Source organism: Plecotus auritus (assembly GCF_963455305.1).
Source record: "Plecotus auritus genome assembly, chromosome: 2".
Lineage (NCBI taxonomy): Eukaryota > Metazoa > Chordata > Mammalia > Chiroptera > Vespertilionidae > Plecotus > Plecotus auritus.
Genome location: NC_137771.1, coordinates 28,420,760 through 28,440,480, shown reverse-complemented (window position 1 = coordinate 28,440,480; position 19,721 = coordinate 28,420,760). Strand labels below are relative to the sequence as shown.

Here is a 19,721-nt window from a genome sequence, read left to right as displayed (position 1 = left end):
CCCGTGTTCTAAGTTTATATCTTAGGCTTCTATATAAGATTTCACTTACAGAGCAAGTTTCACTCCTTTAAGAGAAAGGTTGAAAATGATTGCAAATTTTAATCTTAGATAATAGATAACATGTTCATTAATTTATTCTATTCAACAAACATTGAGATCTATCATATTACCTACCAGTTGCAGAGTTATTAGGATGGTTAGAAATTACTTGAAGTGTATACTTGGTACTTGTATATCAGGCAGTATATGATGGCAGGGTAAGGGGCAGGAACGACAGGTTGCTGATTGTTAGGAGTGCATATGGAGTTACCAAACCAAAGGTCTGCCTATGCAGCACTATGGGCTCTGGCACCATTGGCGCTCAGGCCCTCTCCTAGAAAGGCAGTGTTGAAGTGAAAGCCCTGGACTCAAAGCAGGGCTTTGAGTTAAATAACTATTGTTAAATAACTATTATAATTACCATCATGAGCTAGGTACTGTGCTTTGGTACCAGGGACATAGAGCTGAAATAAGCAGAGCTCCTTAGGAGCTCACAATCTAGTAGGGAAGACTACATGTTAGAAAACATTTTATAGTATACTGTGGTACATAATAATGTAGGGAGCTCAGTACAGAAGAGGATGTAGTGAGATGTCTAAGGAAACAGGCATAGGATAAGGTTTCACAGGGGTGGATGAAGCTTGGGTGGGTTCTGAGAGAAGAGGATACATTTACTAGGCAGTCAAAGCAGGAAAAAAATATTTCAGATGAAGGAACTAGCATATGCAAAGGCAAAGTGGTAATGAAAAAAAAAAAAATCCCAGGATATAATGGTAAAAAATTAAAGCTGGAGAGCTAGCCAAAGGCCAGTCCACAGAAAGCCTTCTATGACTCTTAGATATCAAGTTAAGGAGTTTGGATTTTGTCTTTTAGGTGATGAAAAAACATGAAAAGTTATTGTTTTAAGTAAATAGTCATGCGCTGCATAACAATGTTTCAGTTAACAACAGACCACATATACAATAGTGGTTCCATAAGATTATAACCAAGCTGAAAAATTCCTATGGCCTATTGACGTCATAGCCATTGTAAGGTCATAGCACAGCTCATTACTCACATGTTTGTGGTGATGCTGGAGTAAACAAACCTATAGTGCTGTCAGCCATATAAAAGTATAGCACATACAATTATGTATAGTACATAATACTAGATAATGATAGTAAGTGACCATGTTACTAGTTTATATATTTACTATACTATACTTTTTTTTTTTTTAAATATATTTTTTATTGATTTTTTACAGAGAGGAAGAGAGAGGGATAGAAAGTTAGAAACATCGATGAGAGAGAGACATCGATCAGCTGCCTCCTGCACACCTCCCACTGGGGATGTGCCCGCAACCCAGGTACATGCCCTTGACCGGAATCGAACCCGGGACCCTTCAGTCCGCAGGCCGACGCTCTATCCACTGAACCAAACTGTCTAGGGTTGCATCATTTTCTCTTGTGGTTGATTTACAAAACTGGTGTGTTGTTTTGTATAGTAACATTCCGTATAGGCTCGTAGCCTAGGAGCAAAATACACTATGCCATATAACCTAGATGTGTAGTAGGCTGTACCATGTAGGTTTACATAAATGCATTCTATGATGGCCGCACAACAACAAAATCGCCTAACGACGCATTTCTCAGAACGGATCCCTGTCATTAAGCAGCACGTAATTATACATATACACGGTATGCTGGCTTTGTATGTATTGACTTACTTGAGCTGGAATTATGTTATGCAAAATTCTCTTTTCTGAATGGTTCTGAGTCAGCAATGGACTCAAGAGATATTCTGTGTAACATCTGGAGGGCAGAAGTAAAGCTGCAGCCACATTTTTAATGCTATGAAGGTCGATGGATGGTGCCAAGAGGCTGTGGCTACTTGTACATGATGTCACTGATATACTTGCTCATCCAGTAGGCATGGAACAGTATCCAGTCCTGCAGCTCCTCTAGATCCTGACAGATATACTCCTTCAGCTTCTCTTGAGTCCTGAGCCAAGCACTGTGCAGCTCTGTAGTGAAGGATACCAGCTTTTTTTGCTGATTACCCACAGCAATGAGACTGAAGGTGGTAAAAGACAGATGTGGTCCTGGTTTTGTCCTTGCTCTTGTCCACATCTAGATTTCCTTTCTGACTGTTGATCTGGCTGACTGATAGCAATCACTGTCCTCGTGTGACTTATAGTCCAGAGCAATAAAGGGTTCCAGATGTTATCTAGACATTTCTACAGAATATAGGAGAGCACAAAGGAAGAAGGGTCAATTCTCAATTCTGCCTAGTGTGAAAATGGTCAGAAAAAGTTTCACAGAGAAGTGCTATATGAGCTATATGAGCTGAGTCTTAAAAGAAGAGCAGGTATTTAGCCAGGGAGAAAAGGGTAACTGGCTGAAGAAGTGCTAGGAATGGTGAGAGCAAAAGGACAGAGATGTAAAAAGGAATGCAGAAGTCAGGGAACTATAAGCAACTCTCCATAATTTATGGTGGAGTGCTGAGTATGAGAAATGGTGAAATATAAGGCTGGAGGGGTAAGCCTGGTTAGATGATTGAGGGCTTTAGGAATTCGTAGTTTATCCTGTAAGCAATGTGTTTGTAGGTAGAGGGAGAAGAAATAGTAAAAAGAAAAGTTGAAAATTCTGGAGAGTGTTGGAAAAACTGATGGAGCAGTTCCAGGGGAGGCAGAGAAAAATGGGGTACAGACATAGTGAGGGGACTGGTCTTAAATAGGAGGACAGAAACTTCTTCCTCTAAGGCTAGAAAAAAGGAATTGAAGGTAGGTCTGAATGAAGATAAAATCATGGGTAGGGTAGTATGCTGGGAAAATCAGCATCTGGTAGCCAGGATTTTCTTGCAGAAGGAGGAGGCAGGGTTATTACCTGAGATAGGAAAGTGGAATGGTTGAGAATAGCTGCTGAGAGAAGTGAGAAGGTGGTCCAGGACAGGTCTAAGAATGTGGAGTGGTCTAAGGGCTCAGCTAAGATTGGAAACATGAATTTACAACATTGTAATTTGTGCCAATTTACAACATTGCATAATATTTCTTCTGAAGTCTTTAACAGAACAGATGTAGAAGTAGACAAAGTAGATGTTAGAGTAATCCAAAGTTGAAGGTTATGAGGGCAGACACAACAAAAGGATAATGAGTGAGGATATGGAGAGAAATGCCTGAAGTAATAGAGCATAGGTTCTAGATTGGATGAAGAAAAAAGTGAGGGATAGAATGAAGGAGACAAAGAGAGAGGGGGTAGGGAGGTAGGCAGGAAGGGTTAGTAAGGGAATGAAAGATATAAGGGACTAAAATGAAGGAAACAGGATTCTAGGTAAAGATGGCAGATTAAATATAAGCATAAAGCCCTATTCCTTTTGAAAGCTCATTAAAGTGACAGTAAAGGGTGTTGCTATTTTGTTTTATTGATTTTTTACAGAGAGGAATGGAGAGGGATAGAGAGTTAGAAACATCAATCAGCTGCCTCCTGCACACCTCCTACTGGGGATGTGCCTGCAACCAAGGTATATGCCCTTGACTGGAATCGAACCTGGGACCTTTCAGTCCACAGGCTGATGCTCTATCCACTGAGCCAAACCGGTTAGGGCAGGTGTTGCTATTTTTAAAAAGGCATAACCCCCAAGAACAAAGATTAGGAAAAGAGAGGATAGAAACAATATTTTGAAATCTGGCAAGCAGAAGGATGGGGGTAACAGATTTAGCATATCCAAGAAAGCTGAAATCTAAACCAGCTCTACTGATTTGTACTGCAGAAGCCCTGAAATGATCAGGAATTGGCTTAAGGAAAAGGCTTAAGGATGCTGACATGGGTTCTTTTACAAATAACCTATCTATATGACTTTATCGATGTGAGAGTTAAAAGTATAGAAAAATAAGAAAAGTCTCACTGCCTATGCTGGACAAAATACCTTGGGAAAAGTTCTTGATCCTGACTTCTACAAATCCCTGTGTACTCCTCCCCTCTAAAACTGCAAAATTAGAGAAGTACTTTAGGAATTTAAGGCTGATTTGCAGTAATGGGGATACTAATGTTAAGTAAATAGCATTTCAAGACTTTCCATTGGGAAAATAATCAAGAGTATAAACCCATTTCTCATCATCCCAGAAATACAAATTTGGCCATGATCTTTGAGATTTGATTCAAGTCCTTGTCTTCCCAGATATAAATGTCTAAACTTTCCAAGATGAATGTGTGAACATTTTATTCCATTTTAAATATATCCTTTAGAAGCTTGTTTTAGTTTTTCATTACTCTTCCGGTAAAAAAAAACCCCTTGACTAGTATTCAAAAGAAAACAACACAACACTAGAGAAAAGCTACATGATTTTCTTATTAAATATCTGGCACAAATACCTTTTACTTACGAATTATTAAAAACACATGTCTTTCAGAAATAAAACAGGAAATTTAGAACTGGGGGGGGACCGTCTTTAAAGAACTAAGTCAATTTAGTTGGGAAAACTGAGGCTTAGAGAAGCAAAGTGATTTGCTCGAGATCATATAGCTGGTTTGTCTCAAGACTAAATTCCAAATTCTCTGGACTTGAGTTTCCAACACCATGCTCCTTCTACCAGCAACATTCTTTTCCACTAAAAATAAGGCCTCTCCAAGTCAGTAATGCTTCAAGTCAACATTTGGAAAAGCTTTTCTGCTTTTTTAAAAATACACTGAGGTAGTAAGAATCTGGACTCATTGGAGTCAAGTACTACCTGATGACTAGACAGCTTGCTGGGGAGACTGCTTCTGTACCTGACTATAGGCTTAGCAGAATTCCTACTCCAGCAAGCACCATACACTATCTCACTTCTTAGGACTAAATATGCCTGAAGCCCAACAAAACAGAATATTTCCTTGCAATCAAGCAAACACTTCATCCTCTCTCAGACAGGGAGAAAACAAACGTTGTCCTTTTCTCCTACAATCACTACAAAATTAAAAAAACTTTAAAACAAGAGATTTCTGGTGATCCCAGATATATACACAAAGGCCTTTTTTCAGATTTAGTGTTTGACTAATAGGCACTAGTCCTAACTTTTGGAAATTCATTTTAAAAAATGGATAGGAAGTATTGGATTCTCATATTCAAACATGTTTGAAAAAATCTGAATCTAATTAGCTTTTACCCACCATCCCACTGAGGCCAGGAGGAGCACAATACCCCAGAGGGTCATATGAATAGGGGGAAGAACATTTTATTGCTCATTTATCCAGCCAGCTGCCCTATTGCAACTACACTCAAAAAATCCTGAATCACTAGGGTGTAGATTACAAGTTAGAAGAATGGAGGGAAAAACCTGCCAACAACAAAAAATGCAATCTAGTCTTAGGAAACCAGCAGATCTGGGCTTTAAAAAAAATAAAAAATATTGACTTCAGAGAGGAAGGGAGAGATAGAAATATCAATGATGAGAGAGAATCATTGATTGGCTGCCTCCTGCATGCCGCACACTGTGCCCTGACTAGGAATCGAACCGTGACCTCTTGGTTCATACTGCTCAACCACTGAGCCACACCACCTGGGCTCTCTTTTGCTCTTTTAAAGATAGCATACAGCTTTTGGGTTCATGAATGAAATATTCTCTCATCTCTCAATGAGAGGAAGGTTTTTGGTGTGTTTTGCTCACATTGTATTCCTAGCTCCTAAAGTAATGGAATTCAGATGGCTCAAGTATTAAACAACACATCTTTCTGAATAATGTTACCTGTTTGACATTTTCTTCTCTTCATAATGTTTCCCTTTAAGTTGATTTTTTTTTTTTTTTGCTACTAATTTATTGTTTTTTTCCTGTTTAGATCTGGTAATTCTTTTTTTTTAAATAAATCTTTATTGTTCAGATTATTACAGGTGTTCCTCTTTTTCTCCCCCATAGCTTCCCTCCACCTGATTTCCCACCCCACCCCATGCCCTTACCCCCTGCCACTGTCTTCATCCATAGGTGTAAGCTTTTTGTCCAATCTCTTCCAGCACCCCTCAAACCCCCTCCCCCCTGAGAATTGTCAGTCCACTCCCTTTCTATGTCCCTGATTCTATTATATTCATCAGTCCATTCTGTTCTTCAGATTTTTTATTCACTTGATTTTTAGATTCACTTGTTGGTAGGTATGTATTTGATGTCACTTTGTTGTTCATAATTTTTATCTTTACCTTTTTCTTCTTCTTCCTCTTCTTAAAGAACACCCTTCAGCATTTCATGTAATCCTGGTTTGGTGGTGATGAACTCCTTTAGCTTTTTCTTGTCTGTGAAGCTCTTTATCTGACCTTCAACTCTGAATGATAGCTTTGCTGGGTAGAGTAATCTTGGTTGTAGGTTCTTTTTTTTTTTTTTTTAATATATTTTATTGATATTTTACAGAGAGGAAGGAAGAGGGATAGAGAGCTAGAAACATCGATGAGAGAGAAACATCGATCAGCTGCCTCCTGCACACCTCCCACTGGGGATGTGCCCGCAACCAAGGTACATGCCCTCGACCGGAATCGAACCTGGGACCCCTCAGTCCGCAGGCCGACGCTCTATCCACTGAGCCAAACCGGTTTTGGCTTGGTTGTAGGTTCTTGCTGTTCATCACTTTGAATATTTCTTGCCACTCCCTTCTGGCCTGCATAGTTTCTGCCGAGAATTCAGCTGACAGTCATATGGGTGCTCCCTTGTAGGTAACTAACCATTTTTCTCTTGCTGCTTTCAAGATTCTCTTTGTCTTTTGCCCTTGGTATTTTAATTATGATGTGTCTTGGTGTGGTCCTCTTTGGATTCCTCTTGTATGGGGTTCTGTGTGCTTCCTGAACTTGTAAGTCTATTTCTTTCACCAGGTAGGGAAAGTTTTCTGTCATTATTTCTTCTAATAGGTTTTCAATATTTTGCTCTCTCTCTTCTTCTGGCACCCCAAAAATTCGGATGTTGGTACGCTTAAAGTTGTCCCAGAGGCTCCTTACACTATCTTCATATTTTTGGATTTTTTCTTTTTGTTTTTCTGGTTGGGTGTTTTTTGTTTCCTCATATTTCAGATCTTTGGTTTGATTCTTGGGGTACGTTGATCTACAGTTGAGTTTCTGTATATTCTTTATTTCAGACAGTGTATGCTTAATTTCTGACTGGTCCTTTTCCATTTTTTTGGTATTCTCATTAAGATCCTTAAAGGTCTCACTAAGTTCCTCAGCGGTTTTTAGAAGATTCTTGAGTAACCTTATAAATGTGGTTCTGAACTCTATGTCGTCCAGTAGTTTGCTTTCTTCCATTTCTCTCATTCGTGACATGTTTCTTGGTCTCCGCATTTTGCTGCTTCCTTGTGTTGATGGAGTGGCTTTGTGTGGTAGGTGACCTATAGGGGCCAGTAGCTCAGCCTCCCCAATCACTTGAGGTGGACGCCTATGGTACACCCCTTTGTGGGTTGAGTGCAAAGTCTTGGTGTAGTTAAGCCTTGATTGCTGTTGGTACACTGGGAGGAATTGACCTCCAGGCCAATTGGCTGTGAGGACCCGCTGTGTCTATAATGGAAGAACTGCTGCGCTGGAGACACACTTATGGTGCAGGACTTGTTTCAGTGGGGCTTTGGTGCTCACTGAGTCTGCCTCTTGAATGTGTCACTTATGGATGTGAGGAGTTGAAATCTGGTGTCTCACACTGACCACTAGGTACACTGGCTTCTGGATCTCCAATGGGGTGCAGGTCAGCTACTGTCTGAGGCCACCCAGCAGAAGCTACAGCGAGAACTACACTTTTCTCCTCTTTGCTTGGGGTTTGGAGGTTTTGGAGCTGTCTGACCCGGGCTGCAAGTTTGCTAGGTTAAGCTGCAATAGGGCAGACCATTCATATGCTAAAGCCGCTGCTTGGAGCTTGGGTGGGTTTGTAGGTTGTGCGGGGCGGGGTCTCAGGGCGTCACTAGGCTAGGGCGTGGCAAACAGCGATGGCTGCCAGAAGTCGGCTCTGCTTCTCGGACCATGTCCCTGCGTCCCGCGCCCCAGCACAATAAACAATTATTCCTGCGCGCAGCCCTGCAAGCAAGCCTCCCTCACTTTCCGACCCCACAGCAGACAGTCCAGCTTCTCCCCGTAGGAGTTTGGGTCCCCCACGTCTCCCCAGAAACTGGAGTTCGGAGTAATCGGGAGCTTATCTCCCTTCGGGTTGAAAACAGCAGTGCTCCCCTTTTCCGCGCTTGTGCACCCCTCAATGCTGTTTGCTCTTTCCTTCTAGTTGTAGAACTTCCACTCAGCCAGCTTTCCTGTGGTTCTGGGTGATAGACGTTTTGTCTTTTAGTTGTAGTTTTGAAATTGTTGTGTGAGGCAGCAGTTTAGGTGTTTACCTACGCCGCCATCTTAGATCTGGTAATTCTTTTTTTTTTTTTTTTTTTTAAATAAATCTTCATTGTTCAGATTATTACAGGTGTTCCTCTTTTTTTCCCCCTAGCTCCCCTCCACCTGATTCCCCACCCCACCCCATGCCCTTAACCCCCGCCACTGTCTTCATCCATAGGTGTAAGCTTTTTGTCCAGTCTCTTCCCGCACCCCTCACACCCCCTCCCCCCTGAGAATTGTCAGTCCACTCCCTTTCTATGTCCCTGATTCTATTATATTCACCAGTCCATTCTGTTCTTCAGATTTTTTATTCACTTGATTTTTAGATTCACTTGTTGGTAGGTATGTATTTGATGTCATTTTGTTGTTCATAATTTTTATCTTTACCTTTTTCTTCTTCTTCCTCTTCTTAAAGAACACCCTTCAGCATTTTATGTAATCCTGGTTTGGTGGTGATGAACTCCTTTAGCTTTTTCTTGTCTGTGAAGCTCTTTATCTGACCTTCAACTCTGAATGATAGCTTTGCTGGGTAGAGTAATCTTGGTTGTAGGTTCTTGCTGTTCATCACTTCAAATATTTCTTGCCACTCCCTTCTGGCCTGCATAGTTTCTGCCGAGAAATCAGCTGACAGTCGTATGGGTGCTCCCTTGTAGGTAACTAACCGTTTTTCTCTTGCTGCTTTCAAGATTCTCTCTTTGTCTTTTGCTCTTGGCATTTTAATTATGATGTGTCTTGGTGTGGTCCTCTTTGGATTCCTCTTGTATGGGGTTCTGTGTGCTTCCTGAACTTTTAAGTCTATTTCTTTCACCAGGTAGGGAAGGTTTTCTGTCATTATTTCTTCTAATAAGTTTTCAATATTTTGCTCTCTCTCTTCTTCTGGCACCCCAAAAATTCGGATGTTGGTACGCTTAAAGTTGTCCCAGAGGCTCCTTACACTATCTTCATATTTTTGGATTTTTTCTTTTTGTTTTTCTGGTTGGGTGTTTTTTGTTTCCTCATATTTCAGATCTTTGGTTTGATTCTTGGGGTAGGTTGATCTACAGTTGAGTTTCGGTATATTCTTTATTTCAGACAGTGTATGCTTAATTTCTGACTGGTCCTTTTCCATTTTTTTGGCATTCTCATTAAGGTCCTTGAAGGTCTCATCAAGTTTATCGGCGGTTTTTAGAAGATTCTTGAGTAACCTTATAAATGTGGTTCTGAACACTATGTCGTCCATTAGTTTGCTTTCCTCCATTTCTCTCATTCGTGACATGTTTCTTTGTCTCCGCATTTTGCTGCTTCCTTATGTTGATGGAGTGGCTTTGTGTGGTAGGTGACCTATAGGGGCCAGTAGCTCAGCCTCCCCAATCACCTGAGGTGGACGCTCTTGGTACACCCCTTTGTGGGCTGAGTGCAAAGTCTTGGTGTAGTTAAGCCTTGATTGCTGTTGGTACACTGGGAGGAATTGACCTCCAGGCCAATTGGCTGTGAGGACCCGCTGTGTCTATAATGGAAGAACTGCTGCGCTGGAGACACGCTTATGGTGCAGGGCTTGTTTCAGTGGGGCTTTGGTGCTCACTGAGTCTGCCTCTTGAATGTATCACTTATGGATGTGAGGAGTTGAAATCTGGTGTCTCACACTGACCACTAGGTACACTGGCTTCTGGATCTCCAATGGGGTGCAGGTCAGCTACTGTCTGAGGCCACCCAGCAGGAGCTACAGCAAGAACTACAGTTTTCTCCTCTTTGCTTGGAGTTTGGAGGTTTTGGAGCTGTCTGACCCGGGCTGCAAGTTTGCTAGGTTAAGCTGCTATAGGGCAGGCCATTCATATGCTAAAGCTGCTGCTTGGAGCTTGGGTGGGTTCGTAGATTGTGCAGGGCGGGGTCTCAGGGCGTGACTAGGCTAGGGCGTGGCAAACAGCGATGGCTGCCAGTAAGCCGGCTCTGTGGCTCCGACCCTGTCCCCGCGTCCCGCGCCCCAGCACAATAAACAATTGTTCCTGCGCTCAGCCCTGCAAGCAAGCCTCCCTCACTTTCCGACTCCACAGCAGACAGTCCAGCTTCTCCCTGTAGGAGTTTGGGTCCGCCGCGTCTCCCCAGAAACGAGTTCGGAGTAATCGGGAGCTTATCTCCCTTCGGGTTGAAAACAGCAGCGCTTTCAGTCACCCGTCGCCAGCCCAATTCGCGCGTCTCCGTACCTCAGCTTTTCAGCGCTTGTGCACCCCTCAATGCTGTTTGCTCTTTCCTTCTAGTTGTAGAACTTCCACTCAGCCAGCTTTCCCGTGGTTCTGGGTGATAGATGTTCTGTCTTTTAGTTGTAGTTTTGAAATTGTTGTGCGAGGCAGCAGTTTAGGTGCTTACCTATGCCGCCATCTTGGTTCTCTCTAGATCTGGTAATTCTTGTTGTTTTTCTTGTGTGTATGTCCAAATTTAAGAGTGGTACAATATCTGATTGGGAGCACTGAACATGTGGTGGGCTTTTTCAACTTTGAAATTTAATGTAGAATTACCTAAGAGGTGGGTTATCTGTTGGGAACTCCCTGATGTTTGTATCTTTAGGTCTTTCCTCTTAGACTGTCTGATATCACCAAGAAGAATTCCCTTCTGTCCTTGCTTGACAGGTGCAGGCCTGGCTGCTAGTATTTAGGAACCAAGTGGGAGAAGAACACTGAGGACCTTAGAATATAGATTCCCCATTTTTTGTGTGATATCTCCAACCTCATCTATGTTTGGTGTTCTAATCATATTTACTAGCTCTTGTATATATTTTTAAAAAGAATATTTATTGATTTTTGGAGCGAGAGGAAGGGGGAAGAGAGAAATACCGATGTGAGAGCATAACATTGATTGGCTGCCTCCTGCATGCCCTTTACTGGGGATTGAGCTCACAACCTGGGCATGTACCCTAACCAGGAATCAAACCGGTGACCTCTTGGTTCATGGGCCAATGTTCAACCACTGAGCCACACCGGGGTGATTCTCTGTAACTATTAATCATTTTCTTTTTCATCTAAATCAGTGATTATCTCAAATCTTTCCTTTATGTCAATAATTTGATTTTCATTGGTGTCTACTATTCCATTGTTATTTTAAAATTTACTAGTTAATTCTGAAATTAAGTTAGGTGGTCCTCTATTTTCTTAGTTCTCTATACTCTTTTATCTTATTTTGTTGTTTTATAATCTCACCACTGAAATTTTATTTATAAAATCTACATTTTAATGAGTTGTTTTATAGTTGTAGAGTTGTAAAGAAATTCATTCTATTCATTGAGTTATTCTTTTTCAGGGTAGGCTCTTTGTCTTCTGCAGGGCATTTTTCTTGCTTTCATTTTGTTTGCTGTATATTTGCACAGCTGGCATGCTAATTCCTTTGGGTCTTGTTCATTCTTGTTTTATTTGTTTTGAAACAATATAGATGAATTCTTGCCCTGGCTGGGGCTGCTCAGTGGTTAGAGTGTCAGCCCATATATTGAAGAGTTGTGGGTTCGATTCCCAGTCAAGGGCATGTACCTGAATTGCAGGTTTGATCCCCGGCCGCAGTCGGGACATGTGCAGGAGGCAGCCAGTCGATGTGTCTCTCTTGCACTGATGTTTATCTCTCTTCTCCCCACCACCTCCCTCCCTTCCACTCTCTGGGGGAAAAAATATCCTCTGGTGAGGATTAATGAAAAAAAAAAATTTTTTAATGTTGTATAGACATACAATGGAATATTATGCAGCCTTAAAAATGAAGGAGCCTGGCCAGCATGGTTCAGAGGTTGAGCATCAACCCATGAACCAGGAGGTAATGGTTTGATTCCCTGTCAGGGCACATGCCTGGGTTGTGGGCATAATCCCCAGTGGCGAGTGTGTAGGAGGCAGCCAATCGATGATTCTCTCTCATCATTGATGTTTCTATCTCTCTCCCTCTCTTTTCCTCTCTGAAATTAATACCAATATATATTTTTTAAAAAAGGAAGGAAATTCTACATGCTACAACATGGATGAACCTTGATGACATTACACAAAATGAAGTAAGCCAGTCACAGAAAGACAAATACTTTATGGTTCACTTATATGAAGTATTGCAAGGAGTCAAATTCATAGAAACAGAAAGTTGAATGGTAGTTTACCAGGGGCTGGGGAAAAGAGATGGAGAGTTGTTGTTTAATAGATATAGAACTTCATATTTGCAAGATAAAAAAGTTCTGGAGATCTGTTTCACAACAATGTGAATATATGAAGATTAGTGAAATGTACACTTAAAAATGGTTAAGATAGTAACTTTTATAAAAAAAGAAGCTCTATAACATTGTCAGAAAAACAGTCCTGTTCCCTGTTCTCCCCACAGCTGCTTTGCCCCACTCCTATGCAGGATCTGACTCTACCTTGGCAAGAAAAGACACAGAGAAAAGCTAAGCTTGTGTGGTGAAAGAAAGTCTTCAATCTGTCTCTTGGGAAAACATTCACATACTTCTGTTAATTTCACACAGTATAATCTAGTTTTCATAACTCTTTCCCATCCAGTGGGTGGTTTTATTTTGTTTTAAGACAAGAAGAATTGCCAATAAGAAAAACCCTGGGGCTTACTTCTGTAGGATAGATCCCTTAATGACCAGCTCCTCATCCAAGTCCGCTTCATTAGCCATGAAGAGCAGCCTCTTTCCTGTGCTGTCCACTCCAATGAAGTCACGCTGCTCCACTGAATCATACAAAAGAAGGAATATCAAACAAAGACATTTGCTTTGCCTGTATGACTAAGTCAGGGAAGAGGGTACCTGCTCACATTTCTCTTGGAACCAAATACAGAATTGAGTGTTATATAGCACATACTCATTACAATGTTTAAAACATAGGCAGTCAAAAAATTTTTATTGCTCTAAAGGATATTATTATGTTAACTGTGAATTCTGACTAAGTTCTATAGATTAAAGTATTGTGTCAATGTAATTTCCTATTTTTAGAGATCTGTCCTTTATGGAGGAGGGTGGAGGGGAAAGGACACACATTTGTGTATTTAAAGGCAAAGGGAATGATGCCTGCAATTTATTCTCAAATAGCTCAGAAAAAAAATTATATATACATTAAATATGCATATGATATATATTGAATATAGGTTATGAAAGAGAGAATGATAAAGCAAATATTAACATTTGGGTGCAAGATATATAAGTTCTTGCCCTAGCCGGTTTGGCTCAGTGGATAGAGCATCAGCCTGCGGACTGAAAGGTCCCCGGTTCAATTCCCTGGTTCAAGGGCACATGCCCGGGTTGTGGGCTCGATCCCCAGTGTGGGGCGTGCAGGAGACAGCCGGTCAATGATTCTCTCTCATCATTGATGTTTCTATCTCTCTCTCACCCTCTCCCTTTCTCTCTGAAATCAATAAAAATATATTTTTAAAAAGATATATAAGTTCTTTATACTATTCTTGTAACCATTTTGTAAATTTGAAATTATTAAAAATATAAAAAGTGAAGGCGGTGGTGGATATGTTAATTAGTTTGATTGTGGTAATCACTTCACAATATCTATAAATACCAAAATATCACCTTGTAAACCTTAAATATAATTTTTATTTGTAAAAAATAAATAAATAAAAAGTTTTTAAAAAAGAGGGGCAGTCAAGATACTACTTAATCACCTAAGTGGATTAACCAACCACAAGCCCACTGCCTGGCACAAAAAGAAAATACAAGAATTTCTTTCTTTGAAATAATCAGCTAGGTCTGCTCACTGTGAAAATGGGAATAACATTATTTAAGGACATCCACATTCAACCAACATTAACTATATGTCTACTATGCACTAGATTTTATGCTGTGTATGGGAGCATTCAAATAAAATAAGGTACATATTTATTAAATGTACAGAGTTATCTGGTAGATAGTGATGTTACAGGCTGCCCTATTATTGCTGTTTTCTGTGTTACATTTCTTCACCCCAACCACATTATAAGCTCTTCAAGTGCAGGCTTCTGATTCCTTTAAATATAAACCCAGTACAGTGTTGGACACTTAACAAAATCTGCTAAGATCTATATAGTATCTATCTATAGCTTGCAAAAGCATTTTCAAATAGAGGCAGCATAACAGATAGTTAAGAGAGCCTTTGAAGCCACACCACTTGGGTATGAATACCACTTACTATTTGTATGTCTTTGAGCAAGATACTAAACCTCTCTGTTTCTCAGTTTCAGTTGTAAAATGAGGATAATAAGGACTAAATAAGTTAATACATGCTTTCATTTGATCCCCACAAAAATCGCATAAAGCAATGATTTAACACCAAGAAGAAAGTGAAAGTTGAACTCGAGGAAATATTTTTATCTCTAAAGATGAATTTATCTGCCTCCTATTGACAGGCAATGACTACCATATAATTAAACATGCTTCCCTGTCAGCTTCAGCTGTCTCTATACCAAGAACCAAATGCATTAGTCAAGTGTATAATGTGTTTAGCTCATTGGCTAAAGCATTAATTTCTTCAGATGGTGTCTGGTCATCTTATCATATGTAGTGTCTGAATCTGAATAGGGAGAAGCTACCATTAAAAGTTACGTTATTTTTTTCAATATCTAAGATTAGTGAACTCCAAAGAAGGAAGGGGGTAAATAATGCCAATTTGAAGGAAAGTTTTATAGGGACTTTCAATCAAAGCTAAAAACTGCAGAGAATTTCAAATGCCATACAGCAGCTTTGACATATATCAATTCATTCATTCATCCATTTCATGGAAACTTGAGAACATAACAAAGTCTGCAAAGGTCTGATTATGAACCAATATTTTAAAAAGAAACACAGAGATATTATTTTTGGATGTAATTTGGAATGTTTAGCCTATCCAAGTCCACAAAAACCCGAATGTCCTGGGAGCAGTAATTTTCGACAAGTCTATTTTTCAGTTATGGTGCACTTCAGTTATATTCCCCGCACTCTCAGGCCTCACTTTTTGTATTTGCTTCTTTGTAGCTACCATAGTAACTGGGACCTCAGAATATGATATAAATTAGGGATACTTGGAAATGTTTCTGTTCTGTGTTAACAAAGTGAATTCCACTTTGACAGCAGAGCAGGTAACATGAGAATGTTCATCCTAAGTAAGACCACACAAATAGCGTTAAGAAAGCAGTTAAAACTATGAAGTTCCATTTTTAAAAATCTGTCATATTCAACTATTCATATTTTAGTCATTTTTTTTACTTCTTTGAACCCTTCTATTTCCTCTATAGTCATTTACTTACCCATTCATTTATTCAGCTAATAAATATATTTGTGTACCTCTTCTGTGACAGGCATTATGTTTGCTATGTAGAGAGAGGCCCAAGTGACTTTAAAAAATATAAATAAATGAGGGCAGCCTCTAGCTAACAGCTAGCTAGAAAGTGAGATTCTCAGTTCAACAGTCCTCAGGGAACTGAAATTCTGCGAACAAACAAGTATGCTTAGAAGAACTCCTTTCCTAGTTGAGCCTTCAGATGAGTCCTGAGTCCTGGATGACACTCTGATTTCAGCCTTGTGAAACACTCTTGGATAATTATATCTCTCTTTAAATTATGGGCATATAAAGTCTTGATAAAAATGAAAACTAAATTAAAAAAAAAAAAAAGAAAGCCCAAGCTATGGAGTAGGAAGGCATGGGTTCAAGTTCTGATTCTACCACTTATCTCTGACATAATCTTGAGCAGCTATTCACAAAATGCTATTAAGCTATAAATAGATATAAAAACTTGGTCAATAACATACTATCTAGCTCCATTCACTGGATTTTAGCTTCAGAGCAAATCTTGATTATCTCTGTTTTCCATATAGGGCTTAGTTTAGCGTAGATATGTGTGTGTGTGTGTGTGTGTGTGCGTGTGTGTGTGTGTGTGTGTGTGTGTGTTCTAAATGCAACGACTGCATCAAAATGTAAAACATTTGTAGGACAGGGAGCTGATTTCATATCCATTACCCTGTCTGCACAAAAGTAAATTGCTCACCTCTTTCTTTTCAAATATCATGTTTTAAAATATATTTTCCTATAACTGAGACATTGCTCCTTGTATTTTGCACATGCTCCAATTATTGTACTTATCACATTGTGATGATGAATTCTAGGCACATTTGAACATAATTCTAAATACTTGTTTCCTCCATCACAAGAACTTCAGTTTTGAATAATGCAGGGATTTCAAGTCACTTCTGCTGGATATAATTAGGAAAAAAGGGGCAGAGGTGAGAGTGGGAATTGAGAAGAGGAAATAGATCAAGCAGAAGCCCAAGCAGAGTAGAAGTTTTCCTTTGCAGTACAGCTTTAAGAAAAATGAAGGAAGCAAAAGAAACATAGGCTCAAAACTTGTTAGTGTAGAGGGAACTAAGTTGATTGAGAGGTGACAACTTTCACTCGTATGATTCTGAAGCACACTAATATATACTGGTTCTAGTCTGGATCAAGACTATATAACTCTGAGAATTGGAGAGGAATATGAGAAATACTACTACAGTAAACTGGGTTAAACAAATTTTTTCCATTTCAAATATTCCAAGAGACACAGTGGAACTACAGAGATAACAGTCAATAATTTATATCATAACAGCATAAAACATTTGCACAGGGGAATATACCAAAAAGACAAGCCCCTTAATAAACATGTTATCTGTAATACAACAAAATAAATATTCCATGTTCTTATTGAAATTGAGGAAAAAAGGAAAATTTTTAGCTTCTAACAAGCAAGGGATGGTAAATGGGAATTAATGATATTTATGCATCATTACAAGTTTAAAATATGTATGTTTTTATATCACTTATATTCTCTTTATGTAATGTTAACTGTTTGATTTTTGTGACTGCAAAAATTACATATATGAGGCTTTCATTAGTTCTCTCAATATCACAGTTTCTATCCAATTTTCCCCTTCAGGTTTCAGGTTTCTCAAAATGCCCTATGATTAGGGAGGGTTTAACAAACACTTGTCTGTCTATCCTTTAGATAGGGATATTATATGGGTTTTTTGCCCATTTATATGGGCCTTGTACCTAGTACTGTGCTTGGTGTAACACATACCCAATAACTGTGTTACACTAATCTGTTGACCCATTTGCTCAATAAGTAATACTAAGCAAATGTGGAACAATGGCTAAATACTGACAAGTGGCAGATTTTATACTTCTGTAATGGTATCCAATGCTGCAAAAATCAGTAAATGGGATTTTCCAGAGTTTATATGCCCTAATTCCCTGCACAGCTTAGCTGGGTTTCTGGGTCCCTCTTGCACCACTCAATCATCTAATTCCTTTTCTGAGAAGTTGATACCTAAAAAAAGCTTCAGAAAGCAGAGCCCATTTGAATCACCAGAAAAAGTTACATGTGGTTCTTCCAGGAGGCTTGTCTAGACATTTAGGCTACCACAATTAATTTCCCTATAGACTTAGAAGCTATAATGCAAACAAAAGCATTTTGATATTTTGTGGTCTATAAAGGGTTACCATTTTACATAAAATATCTAAAAATTCCCTTTAAAAATAACGTAGAATGCTCGCTAAGTTATTAAATGTGATTTGTTAGGCTACAGGACCAAATTACTTCCCATAGGAGTATTTCTAAAATATATGTGGAAGTGATAATGATTATAAGAATAGCAAATACAATTTATTAAGCAACTAATATGTTTTAAGGAGCAAATAGAATGCTTTACAAACATCTTATTTCTCATAAAAAAAAAATCCTGAAAGGATTCAATTTCACTTTACAGCTAAATAAAATGAAGCTCAGGACGGTTAGATAATCTGCCCATTATCATACAGTTTTGGGGCATTGAAACCTACGCAGTCTGAACAGAGCCTCTGCTCTTAACAGCCATGCTACAGCAGTAGGTGTTTATTTTAAAATTGAAAACATTTCTAAACATAAATTAATAGACAATGTAGTATCAGTCAAAAAATCATGATAGCCCTAGCCGGTTTGGTTCAGTGGACAGAGCGTCGGCCTCCGTACTGAAGGGTCCCGGGTTCAATTCTAGCCAAGGGCCGGTACCTCGGTTGCAGGCTTGATCTCTGGCCCTGATAGGGGCTCATGAGGGAGGCAACCAATCGATGTGTTTCTCTCATGTGGATGTTTCTCTCCATCAGTCTCTCCCTCTCCCTTATACTCTCTCTAAAAATCAATGGCAAAATATCCTCTGGTGAGGATTAACAACAACAACAAAACATTATAAATTATCGCTCTTTATAATATTCATGCGAATTGTAAGTATTGTAATTTATGCGAACCTGCAACCTGAGTATGTGCTCTGAAGAGAATTGAACCCACAACCTTTTCAGTGTATGGGACAGCGCTCCAACCAACTGAGCCACTGGGCCAGTGCTGTTTTGTTCATTTTATCCCCACACTCTGGTCCAGATATGGCCTATGGATTAATGCAAATTATACTCATGAATCCAACTACAACCCAGACTCATAGTTTTAGGATTTTAACTGCTAGGGCTTGAATCTTTCTCTTACCTGGGAGGCAATAAGAGCTGCTTTTATAGGCAGATCCCTAAACCATTCAATACTGCAATATCTACTGACTGTTCACCCTGGGCCATTTCTGGGCCAGAGCCTGGGAATAAAATGAACAAAACAGCCCTGGCCCAGTGGCTCAGTTGGTTGGAGCATTGTCCAAAAAGACTGTGGGTTCGATTCCCTTCAGGGCACATACCCAGGTTACAGATTTGATCCCTGGTCAGGGGGGCATATGGAAGGCAATTGATAGATGTTTTTCTCTTACATCAATGTTTTTTTTTCTCTCTTTCTCCCTTCCTCTCTCTAAAATCAATAAAAACATATCCCTAGGTGAGGATTAAGGAAAAAAAAAGAAAATTAACAAAACAGGTGTGATCCCTGCTCTCATGGAGCTTACAGTCCAGTAGAAGAGAGAGTAAATAAGAAGGCAGAGCTACCATATGTAGGTAAACAGGGGATGTAATTTTACATTAGAGAGTCAAGGAAGTTCTCACTCAGAAAATAATTTGAAGGCTAAGTTGGATTTAGAGTGTGTGTGTAGTGGGAGAAGAGGGGATGGAGAGTATTTCAGGCAAAGAACAACATGTGTAGCAGCCTGCAGCAGGAAAAAAATAGTCCAAAAAATCCAAACATGAATTTGATCCTATCTTCCTCAGTATCTACATCTCCTACAAATCTTCCAAGAAAGTGGCAAGGGGGGAAAAGATGGCTCTGGAAACATCTAACCATAGCCATTCTCCTATAAGTCAGTAAATGATGATTTGGAAAACTTGGACCTAGGGGATCTAGACTATTAAACAAAATATGAGAAGAGGGGATTAGCTGTTCTGTCACACAATAGCTGCCAAGAAGCAGACCAAATATATAGTCTGAGAAATTTAGAATTCTTTTAAAAAATGTTTATCACTAAAATGCATAGCATCCCATAGGAGGAATTAAAAACTCAG

General features: G+C 39.6%; 1 protein-coding gene across 2 annotated transcripts in view; it reads right to left on the bottom strand.

Annotated features, from left to right (window-relative positions):
- EIF2B3 (eukaryotic translation initiation factor 2B subunit gamma) overlaps positions 1-19,721 on the bottom strand; it is a 97,617-nt gene that overhangs the window by 38,051 nt on the left and 39,845 nt on the right. For both annotated transcript variants that reach the window (XM_080654480.1, XM_080654481.1), the window contains exon 5: positions 12,879-12,990. In XM_080654480.1, the coding sequence (XP_080510606.1) occupies positions 12,879-12,990 (112 nt within the window). The remainder of the gene's footprint in view (positions 1-12,878; positions 12,991-19,721) is intronic.